The sequence below is a fragment of the Enhydra lutris genome, unplaced genomic scaffold, assembly GCF_002288905.1.
Source record: "Enhydra lutris kenyoni isolate GAN:26980312 unplaced genomic scaffold, ASM228890v2 scaffoldscaffold75, whole genome shotgun sequence".
Lineage (NCBI taxonomy): Eukaryota > Metazoa > Chordata > Mammalia > Carnivora > Mustelidae > Enhydra > Enhydra lutris.
Genome location: NW_019154159.1, coordinates 1,563,953 through 1,575,454, shown reverse-complemented (window position 1 = coordinate 1,575,454; position 11,502 = coordinate 1,563,953). Strand labels below are relative to the sequence as shown.

At 56.4% G+C, this 11,502-nt stretch overlaps 1 protein-coding gene across 1 annotated transcript; it reads right to left on the bottom strand.

Annotated features, from left to right (window-relative positions):
* Positions 1-585: 585 nt before the first annotated feature.
* Positions 586-1,879, bottom strand: LOC111160461 (aralkylamine N-acetyltransferase). The gene is made up of 3 exons (XM_022523605.1): positions 1,672-1,879; positions 1,238-1,392; positions 586-891 (listed from the first exon to the last, which is right to left on the bottom strand). The coding sequence occupies exons 1-3, from the start codon at positions 1,832-1,834 to the stop codon at positions 586-588; spliced, it is 624 nt and encodes a 207-aa protein (XP_022379313.1). The 5' UTR covers positions 1,835-1,879.
* Positions 1,880-11,502: the final 9,623 nt, after the last annotated feature.

Sequence of the window (11,502 nt, the reverse complement as noted above, 5' to 3'; positions counted from 1 at the left end):
TTGACAGATCACAAGTAGGCAGAGAGGCAGGCAGAGAAAGAGGGGGAAGCAGGCTCCCCGCTGAGCAGAGAGCCCAATGCGGGGCTCGATCCCAGGACCCTGAGATCGTGACCCGAGCCAAAGGCAGAGGCTTAACCCACTGAGCCACCCAGGTGCCCCAGCACAACTCTTTATTAGAGGGAAGAGGATCCGGGGTGTCTGAGGCAAGGGGTGGGGGGCTCATGAGGGGAGCTGGGAGATAACCCCCACACTGCCCTGCGCCCAGCTCCCCCCTATTCCGGGGCCGAGGATGAGAAGGGGAATCCCTGAGGCTGGGGAGAAGGGTCTTCTGAGCACCAGGCACCTCCCACGAGGACAAGGAGGCTGTCTGCCCAGAGGGTCCCCCATTGGTTCCTGAGAATGAGGGAGTCACCGAGGCGGTCCGGGGACACCTGCTGTCCCCAGTTCCCAACCCAGCCCCATCTCCGGCACCGTTCGGCAGGCAGCCCCGGCTGGGGAGAGAAGGGGACCCTGGGGCCGGGCAGGAGCCCAGGCATGTGGCTGCAGGCACCATGGGGCGGCAGCCGCGAGGGCAGGGCACCAGGCTCAGCAGCCGCTGTTCCGACGCCGGGACGCGTGGCCTCGCATGGAGCACTGGAGCTCCGTGAAGGCGAGCGGGCCCAGGGTGATGGCGCAGGGGCCCACGGGGCTGAAGCCGAACCCCTGGTAGAAGGGCACCAGTCTGTCCTCGCACATGAGCGCGGCCCGGCTCACCGCCGGCTGGCCGCCCAGGTGCTGCAGGTAGCGCCGCATCAGTGTGGAGCCCTTGCCCTGGTGACGGCAAGCGTGGTGCACGGCCAGCACGTGCAGGTGGGCAGTGTGGCCCCCGGGCCGGTGCAGCGTCAGCGACTCCTGGGAATGAGCAGGGATGTGAGTCCGGCTCCATCTCTGCCCATCCTTGGCTCCCCAGCTACCCCCACCGGGCCAGGAGCAAGTGTCTCCCGAGTGCCTCCGAACAGGGCTCCCTTCCCACCCGTGGAGGGCCCCCAGTGGGTACCCTACGCTCCGCCCCTTGGAGGACCCTTCATGAAGGCCTTTGAGCCCCAAAGTCCTTTGACCCGGGAGAAGACCAGAGGAAGACATTCCAGGCCCTGGCCTCCTCTGCCTCCTGAGCAAGAGAAGCCAGGGCCCCGGGGTGGCAGCCTCCCTTCCAGAGGTTTCCCAGCAGTCGGGCATCCCAGCCCCAGCCTTCCCTCACCTGAGTGAGTCTCTCCTGGTCCCAAAGCGAGCCGATGATGAAGGCTATGAGGCACCCCTCCTGGAACCAGCCCAGGGACAGCTCTGGACACAGGGTCAGGAAATGCTTGACCTCATCCAGATATAAGGGGCAGGTGCCCAAGACGGAGATGAAGGCTGCAGGGGGAGGCGCAGCGGGTGACTCGGTGGCAGCAAGCATCTGCTCGGCAGCCCTGGGCGGGGTCTCCCCCCACCCCCACCCTCTCCCACAAGAAAACAGGATCCAGGGCAGTTCCCATCCCCACCTTCTTGAACACCCATGCACACACGCACACACAGAAATGCACGGCCAATCTGCTCCACTGGGGGCCCAGCCACCGAGGACAGGGGCTCCTCCCCAAAGGGCAGCCATGGCAGAGTGTGTCGGCGTTCAGACCCCCGGCGGGGACCGCTCACCTTCGCGCTCGATCTCAAACACGCCTCTGGCATGGTCCACAGTGAGGCAGCGGAACTCACTGGCGGGAAGCGTGTGGCGCCGCAGGCGGCTGGGGGCCTCTGGAGTCCCAGGCTGCAGGTTCGAGGCCTCGGGCTCCGGGGCGGGTGTGCTCTGTGTGGACATCTTGGCTGCTGGTGTCTCCTGGGGATGCCCCAACTTCAGAAGTGGCCTTCGTCACCTAAAAGGGCCCTCTGGCACCTGTTACCAGAGAGGAGTGAGGGTCACGGTGCGGTCTTCAACTCCAACAGGAGCAGGCCAGGGTGCGGGTGCACCTCACCTCTTGTCTCTTTGGTAGCTGGACCTGGGTTTGGGCGAGTCCCAGCACGGATTCTGGGAGCTGTAAATGTTGGTACCCTGTCCCCATCTTTCCCTCTCAGCCAGAAGTACCCACGGAGCAGCCCTTCCAAACCTCCGGATCCTGGCCTCATTGACCTCTGGGTACATCTAAGTCTCAGGAGGCGGTGGGAGGGGTGGCCACTGACCACGTCTAACGCAACGATGAGAGGCGTGGGTCGGTCCGTCTCACCTGCTCAGAAAGCGGCTTCCCCGTCCTTCGCCTGTGAAAGATGGAGTGGGTCCAGCTTCTTAGGCTGCTTCAGCCATCGGCCCTGGAGAAAAAGACCCTTAGTCGAAGTGGGTCCTCAAGGAGCCTTCATGTTTACTCAGAGGGCCTCAGACTGGACCACACACACATGAGGGCATCGAGAGGATGGGGGGCGTCTGGGGAGGTAGGGAGGAGCAGGCCTGGAGGGCATCTGACTGTGACCCTATGGCGCCTTGGACCTCTCTCCCATGATGGTCTTGCCCTCCCTCCTCTTTTTCTCCCTATGCCCTGAAGCCCCAAGCAGGGTAGCTCCTGTTCCTGAAGGCTGGAAGCCCGGGGTTGGGGGAGGAGTGGAAGATGGGGGGGGCCCTTACCAGGACTCTGAGCAGGGGCCCAATGTTTCCACCACAGAGCCACTCACCCTGGAGGTCGTCAGCAGTCGAGGGAGGCAGGGAAATCTGGGACTTCGGCCTGCTTGGCTGCTGAGGTGTCACTGGGGAACATGGAATGTTCTCTCCGATTTATAATCCCTGCCCCGCCTCTGTGTTACACCAGCAGGATGGAGCCTGCACGGCTGTGCCGCTGCCCGCCCCGTCCCCGCCTGCTGAGGGTCAAACATCAGAGTGACACATTGCACGCGGGGGATTACAGTGACTGATTGAGGGCCCGGAATCTGGGGGACGCACACAGGGCTAAACCTCAGGGGTTCGGCTCTAATCCCTGTTCCGGCTCTGCCTGGCGGGGCCTGGGCATTCACCCTTTGTGCTCTGGAAGCTCGGACACCACCACCTCGGAGGTCCTTCCCCCAGATCCAGACGTGAGAGTCAAGTCCTTCTGTGCGTACTAGCTGGTCACCTGTAGCAAAAACCAACCCAGACAAGCAAGAGGTCCTTCTCGACTCGCGCCCTCCTCCCGTCCCCCTGGTACTCTGCCTAGTCTCCCACACCTGCCATTACCCTGGGGTACTTAAAGAACCCCGAGGGGGTGCGGCCGCCACTTTGGAAGACCTTGCAGTACCTGCTACATTGGGGCTCACGCCCTGGGACCCGCAATCCCCACTCGAACACCGATAGAGCTAGACGCTTCCCCAACTGGGAACAGCCCAAATGACCATCAGCAGTAAGGGACTAGGGGGAACTCATCCAGCTGTGAGCGCAAAGGACCCTGAGGACACATGGCGTCGCCAAGCCCCTCGCCAGTGCAGCAGGGAAGGAAAGAAGCCCCCAGCAAGAGGGGTTCTGAGTCCCTGGAGTCTGTTTTAATCAGTGTATGGGAGGCAGCGGCTGCCCAAGGGGGGGCTTCTGGGGTGCTGGTGACATAAGATTCAGTTCTTTTTTTTTTTAAGATTTTATTTATTTATTTGAGAGACAGAGAGACCTCAAGTGGGGCGAGGGGCAGAGAGAGGGGGAGAGGCAGATTCCCCGCTGAGTGGGGAGCCCAATGCGGGGCTCGATCCCAGGACCCCGAGATCATGACCTGAGCCGAAGACAGACGCCTCACCGACTGAGCCACCCAGGCGCCCCCAACATTCAGCTCTTCAGCTGAAGGGGGAAGGTGGTGGGAACTCAGCAGGCTGCCAATTTGTGCACTTTTGTTTCCGTATGCTCTACTTGAAGTTTACCTAAATATCCCAGACATTGTTCCACCCAAATTCCCTGATTACCAATGACCTTGGCTCTGCCCCATGGCCAAGGCTGCCCCAGGGTCGTGTCAGCAGCTGGTGTGAGTTCTCCCTTGGGAGCCTTGAGCCCCAGGCGACTGCCTCCAGCTCTTCCTTCTTACCCCATCCAGGCCCTCAGACCCGCAGGAGGCCCAGGCTTCTCTGCTTTCCCTCCCGCCCACACCCCTCCCACAGCCCTGAGCCCCTCCCTGGCCAGCACCCACCCCCTCGCTCCTGCCACACGCTCTCCCTGCCCTGCCAGGGCCCGGCTTCTACACCCGCACAGCCGGGCCAACCCTGCTCTTGACCATGATTCTGGGGACGCCTCCGTGGCTCTGACACTGGGGTGACCCCAGGCCAGCCCAGACGCCCACCGCACCCACACTTCTGTCTGTGGGGTCCTCCCCTCCCAGGGCCGCTCTGCTGCCTGAGGCCCAGCAAAACCCACAGAGCTTATCACACCCCCCACCCCAACTGCTACCAGGCTGCTTCCCGTCTTTCCCCTTCCCGGAACCTACGACTGAGCTCTCAGGCTTGGCTCTGGGGGCTTGGTCAGGACCTGGGCTGGGCACCCCCGCCTCCAACCTCAAGGTCTAAGGTAAAGGCCTTCTCCGTCCTTCGCAGACCTGTGGCTCCACTGCGCCCCCTCACGGCCCGCCGGAGAAGAGCAGGTTACTGATGGCCGTGCTGGCCCTACTCTTCCCGGAAAACATCCCCAGACACGTGGAACCTCAGAAAGCAAGACAAGACAGTACTAGACCGGGGGGATCCGAACCCCCGTGGGGGGCAGGGGAGGGCGAGCGAAGGTGATCTATCTTGGTCAACTGGAATAACAGGACAAGGCGCCTGGGAGGGAAAGAGATGAGGGGCGTGTGGGGTGGACGAGCACGGAGAGAAGGACGCCCTCTACAGGGAAGTTAGGAGAACCGACCCGGGGCGCAGGGCTGACTCAGTTTGTGGAGCACGTGACTCTTCATCTTCTGGCTGCAAATTCAAATCCCGCATTGGGTGCAGAGACTGCTTAAAATTAAAAAAAAAAAATTTTTTTAAGATTTTATTTATTCATTTGACAGAGAGAGACACAGCAAAAGAGGGAACACAAGAAGGGGGAGTGGGAGAGGGAGAAGCAGGCATCGCACTGAGCAGGGAGCTCCATCCCAGGACCTTGGGATCATGACCTGAGCCGAATGCAGATGTCTAACAACCGAGCTACCCAGGCGCCCCAAAAATAAAATCTTTTTTTTTTTAAAGATTTTGTTTATTTTTTTATTTTTTTTTTTTTTAAAGATTTTATTTATTTGTTTGACAGAGAGAGATCACAAGCAGGCAGAGAGGCAGGCAGAGAGAGAGGAAGGGAAGCAGGCTCCCTGCCGAGCAGAGAGCCCGACGCGGGACTCGATCCCAGGACCCTGAGATCACGACCCGAGCAGAAGGCAGCAGCTTAACCCACTGAGCCACCCAGGCACCCAAAGATTTTGTTTATTTATTTGACAGGTAGAGATCACAAGTAGGCAGAGAGGCAGGCAGAGACAGAGAGAGGGGGAAGCAGGCTCCCTGCGGAGCAGAGAGCCCAATGTGGGGCTCAATCCCCGGACCCTGAGATCATGACCTGAGCTGAAGGCAGAGGCTTAACCCATTGAGCCACCCAGGTGCCCCTAAAATCTTTTTTTAAAAAAGATTTATTTATTTATTTTAGAGCGAGGAAAGGGCACAAGCTGGGAGAGGGGCAGCGAGAAAGGGAGACAAGCAGACTCCTGCTGAGCAGGGAGCCTGGTTTTGGCTCAGGTCATGACCCAACAACCTGAACCAAAACCAAGAGTCAGATGGTTAACCGAATGAGCCACCCAGGTGCCCCAAAAATACACTCCTAGAAAAAAAAATGTCAAACACCAAGATGGAGAGTGACTTCATGTGTTTCTAGTCCCAGCCTTGCTGAGTGATAACCTGCTAAAGCATTTCAGAATGCTAACGGGTCCTGACTCCAGAGCACCCTCCCCCAGGGGCTGTCATCAAATTCAACCGGCCAGCGGAGTAGCCTCAGGAGATGGACCTACTGAATGAGGCTGCCATATTTAGCAAATAAAAATGCAGGAAGCCCCGTTGAAATTCAAATTTTAGGTAAACAACCTTTTTTAAGATTTTATTTTTAAGGGGCAGCTGGGTGGCTCCGTAGGTTAAGCCTCTGCCTTCAGCTCAGGTCATGATCCCAGTGTCCTGGGATGGAGCCCAGCATCCAGCTCCCTGCTCGGCGGGGAGCCTGCTTCACCGCCCCCGCCCCGCCTGTCTCTCTGCCTGCTTGTGATCTCTCTCTGTCAAATAAATAAATAAAATCTTAAAAAAAAAAAGATTTTATTTTTAAGTAATCTCTGTACCCAACGTGGGGCTCAAACTCACCACCCTGAGATCAAGAGCTGCAACGTTCCGCAGACTTGTGAGCCAAACAAGTGCCCCACAAGTAATTTTTTAAGTATAAGTCTGTCCCATGTGATATTTGGGACAGACTTTTACTAAAAAATTGTTTATCCAAAATTCTGATTTCCACCTCACACTAATGCAACATTATATGTCAACCCTATTCAAATTAGAAAAGAAGTTTTTAGGGGCATCTGGCGGGCTCAGTCAGTAGAGCATGTGACTCTTGATCTCTGGGTCATGAGTTCGAGCCCCACTTTGGTGTGGAGTTTATTTTTTTTTGAAAAAGTGCACATTCTCGGAGCTGTAATTTGGTATCTTATTGGTCTTCCTTGTGGGGAAAGCGTATGCCCAGCTAGCCATGTGCACAGAGGGGGGGGGTTCAAACCTTGTACCCTTTTGCAATTGCAGTCTTTGGCAGAGCACTAACACGTAAAACAGACCAAGAGCCCCAACCTCCACCCCGGGCCGGATGTCCCATGAAGCTGGGACAATATGGGTCCCACCAGGGGCCCCTGGAGAGAAATGGACTGCCCTCAGAGGCACAGACTCATCTCAGAGCGTCCTGTGCCCCTGGCCCTTGAAACACCACCCCCACTGGCAGGTTCTAAGGCTCTGTCCAGACTCAGGGGGCAAGAGAAGAGTGCCATCTATCTGAGAGGCATCACAGGGGACATCACGGGCACTTCCACGGCAGAACCACAGATGAGCTGCGTATCTGATGTACAGTCCATGTAATCCAATGTCCCGCGTGGGGACCATTGGTTCGGGGTGCTTCATGTGAGACCCCCTACTGATACAGTTTTGCTTTTTATGCCAGTCTTCTTCCAGAACCAGCTCCCTGGAGAGGGTCCTGTCATAACCACTACTCCCCAGCTCTGCTTCTGCCCATTGGCCTCCATACCACACTTCTTCTCCCAGCACCGCTCCCCTTAGGGGTGCTACCCTCACTTCCTCCGTTCCGGCCTCCCAGTCCACCAGACAAGTCCACGCACATCTGAATGACAGCTGTGGGCTGGGTTCCAGTTCTCTCCCACAAGGCTCTTTGGTCCCAAGCGAACCACGGGCTGTGGCTTGGCTCCTGCTTCAGGGCTCCAGAACATTCTATGGGTTTGGAGCCAGGTTATGCAAGGCACAAAGAGATCTCCACCCCCCACCAGAGGCCCGTGTTACCAAACTCCCCACCTGTCCCCGCACAGCCTCACCTCTGACCCAGCTGAGTCCCTATCCCACCAACAATCTGTAGCAGCAAGGATCACAGGCACGGAGGTGGCTGTCCTCATGATCAAGTAGACAATGGAGGTCTTGGTAAAGGAAGAGTGTTGAGAGGAGCTACATGGTGCTACTGGAAAGCTAAGGGATGTCTGCTCTTCAGGGCGGGGGTGGGGGGAAGGAGACATTAGCGGGAAGAAAGGTGAGACTCAAGACATGTCCCAGAATCCAAGGGATGGGGGTCAGCAGCGTCAAACGCAGACGAAAAGGAGAAAAGTTCTCAGATGCTCTTAACAAGGAGGCCCCTGGTGGCCTTTAAGTCCTTCAGGAGAGAGGGGATGGGGAGGGAGGCCCGATGCAGGGGAGCCGACTCATAGTGACAGAGCAGAGGTCACAGGGCAGAGGCTGTCTGTTAAAGATACACTGACCCATTGGCATGTCTGGGGCCTGGAGACGACTTCCCGCATCCCCCACGGTATTCCTCCCGCCCCCACTCCCCCGCCCCCAGCACCGGGATCCAGCCTGTAACAATTCTGATAACCTGCAGAGCCTGGCCCGGTGTGGCCGTGAGCACCCACCTGGGCCCAGGACCTCTCTCCTCCCCTCAATGTGACAACTGCCGGGTTCCCACGGCAGGGCCCAGGGGAGCTGACCTGGGGGAGACTGAGAGGTGGGTGCCCTGAGAGACTGGCCCAGAGACACTCTGATGACGTTTCTGAGACCCCAACTTTCCATGCAGAGCCGCGGAAAGGCCATAAAAGGCAGGGAAGGCAGCTCTCCCTAACGGTGTCTTGGGATCATTTTCATCAAGCTGCCAAGAGCTGCCCCAGCAGAGTGCTAGCACCGACTTCCGGGGGCCTTGCCAGGGACATAAATCTTGCGGCAGGGAAAAGTGTTCCCAGAACAACACTCTCGCCTTGCCCAACTTAATGTTCTGCCTCTCCTGACTCAGTACCCTTGACTACAGTCCCACATTCTCCCAGCTCCTGTTGGCAACATTGGCTGGGACCTGCAGCCCCTTCCGGGGACAACTTTTTTCTCCCTTTCAGTGGCGCAGCGAGCTACCAACCGAGTTGAGTTGTGATTTAGACCAAGTCATTGATCTGGGACAAAGAGGGGAGCTGGAGTAGGTCCTCCGGTCGGGGGAGGGTTAGCATCTGTCTCACACGGAGGAGTTCTATCTTCAGGCAAGGAGAAAGCACTAACCTGTGCCAGGCAGGAGGGGGTCGCATAGGAGGGGGCCACGGCTGTGAGGGTCCAGAAGGCTCAAGGAGAACCTGGCACTTGGAGATTTTTGAGTCCAGAGACCCAGATTTCCCCAGATGTCTCAGAGCCCCCCCGCTCTTCCCAATGAGGGTCCTCCTTGGCATAGCTGGCTCACTAAGGCTGGGAATTCAACGTCCTCTAGGGGCCTGTTGCCCTTATTAAGTAAGTCTGGAACCTGCTTCTCTAGTTTTCTCTGTTCCCTAACTTCAGGAGGTGAGTTTCACTGCATGCTGCCAAGACCACCCTCTGGCTTTTTTTTCCCCCAAGAGTTTATTTATTTATTTGACAGACAGAGATCACAAGTAGGCAGAGAGGCAGAGAGAGAGAGGGGGAAGCAGGCTCCCTGCTGAGCAGAGAGCCCGATGCGATGCGGGGCTCCATCCTAGGACCCTGAGATCATGACCTGATCCAAATGCAGAGGCTTAACCCACTGAGCCACTCAGGCACCCCGAGACCCTCCGGCTTTAATACTGAGCCTTTGACTGGTGACCCATCACCCACAGCTTTTCGCTGTTTTTCTCCAGGGCGACTGCCCGCGCGGGTGCCTGACACTGTTCGCTCCCCCCACCACAGTTCCTTCCACTGGGTCACTGTCCACCAAAGTTGTAATGATTGCACCACTGTAGTGTGCTAGGGCCCTGAATACTACATCTCCCACCACGGTGGGGATCCTCATTAACAGGCAAGTGAGCCGGCTCTAGAACCCACTTTAGAGTCTGTTCCCTCCCACCACACTCAGCACCAATGCTTATGGGTGAGACTCCCCAGGAAATAGACTTAGAGGCTCAGATCTGCACGACGACACCTATCTGAAGTGCCATCAGGGAGCAAGGTCAGCAGAGGTGGGCAGAGGGCATTTAACCGTGAAGACCCAGTTCGGGTGGAGATCTCAGCTGATCCCAGGAGAAGCTCTGAAGCTGGGGGCCCCTTTCGAGGGATCCTGAATGGAGGTGAGAAGGCTGGGCTTTGCTCCTCCTTAAGGACAGTCATTGGATGGGTGAGGCACCTTCTTGCAGCCTAGGGCGATCCCTGAAAAGGTACCAAAGCCTTCAGTTTCAGTAGCCAATGCCTGGCAGCTGGGGGAAGGGTTCCTGGGATCGGAAGGTGGACTCGGGCTGTGCACACAGTGTCCACTGATGCCCATCTCCCCGACAGGCTTTATTTATTTACTTTTCGTAAGATTTTTATTTGCTTACTTGACAGAGAGAGAAATCACAAGTAGGCAGAGCAGCAGGCAGAGAGAGAGAGGGAAGCAGGCTCCCTGCTGAGCAGAGAGCCCGAAGCGTGGCTCGATCCCAGGACCCTGAGATCATGACCTGAGCCGAAGGCAGAGGCTTAACCCACTGAGCCACCCAGGCGCAGCCCCCCCCCCCCACCCCATGGGCTTTATAAACCTCTGGAAAACAGAGATCAGGTTGAAAGTGGGGCCACGTGCCCCTCCCCGCCCAGATCAGGTGTCTATCAACTAGGTCTTGATTCTTCTGTAGAATAGGATGGCATTTAGCTTCTTGATTTCTTGCGGATTTATTTTGAAGCCTCATTTGCATAAATAGGTTGGCTTCGGTGCATGGTTGAGCAGAGCCCCATCCTTATTTGGGGTTTGATATCTGAAAGATGACACAGGCTGTTTCCTCAGGAACCTTCCAGACTTTTCTGGAAGGAAGTTGTCAAAGGCAGGGAGGGATCGCCACCTCCTGGAGAAAGAAGGGACCTACGGCTCCCTGAGCATCTGGAGCCTGGCGGGCCAACACAGAGGTCATGTGAGCCCCATAATGTGATGTTCAATTTTATAGTAGCCACATGAAAAAGATCCAAAAGAAAGCAGGTGAACTTGATTTTAATAATATATTTCATTTAACCTAATACATATAAAGTATTGACACTTCAACAAGTAATCATTATAAAATTAAGATTATTTTAGATTCTTCCCCCCCCCCCAAACAAGTCTCCAAAATTCAGTGTATATTTTACACTTACAACACATGTCAATTCAGACGAGCCACATTTTAAGGGCTCAAGGGCTACATGTGGTTAGGGGTTGTCGCAACAGACAACATAGATCTAGAGGCTGAAAACTGAGGAGAGAGCAAGTGTGTGTGTGTGTGTGTGTCTGCATGTGTGCGTGTCTGCGCGTGTGTGTGTGCGCGCGCGTGTTTGCGTGTGTGTGTGTGTGTGTGTGTGTGTGTGGCATATGTGTATGTTCCTCCCCATATCTAGCAAACATGGAGAGCAGCAGACTTGAGGAAAGACAGAGGTGTTCCGGAGACTTGCTGACACCTTTCGAACCGTTGGGAAAGTTTGGCTGGCTGGTTTTGTTCATTCAACAAAAATCTTTGGAGCTCGCACTATGGGTCAGACCTGTGCTGGATGCTGGGGTACAGAGATGAAGAGGGGAATAAATACAGCCACACAGGTCTTACCAGGTAAGTGGGGAGAATCATCAGGGAACGAGGTGCTTGGAGGATGTCATGGATAAGAAGGCCTGATCTGGGTTTTGTGAGATGAAAAGGAATTCTTTTGATAAAAACAGGGGTTGAAACTTCCTGGCAGATGGTGAGCAAGGGAAAAGGCACCAGGCAGTAAAAACTGGGGTCCTGAGGGGCGCAGCCGGGGCTGGAGCATGGCGCATGTGTGCAGGGCGTAGAACTGGAAGACAGGGTTAGAGGTCGGTGGAGGGGACCGATTCTAGAAGGGCTA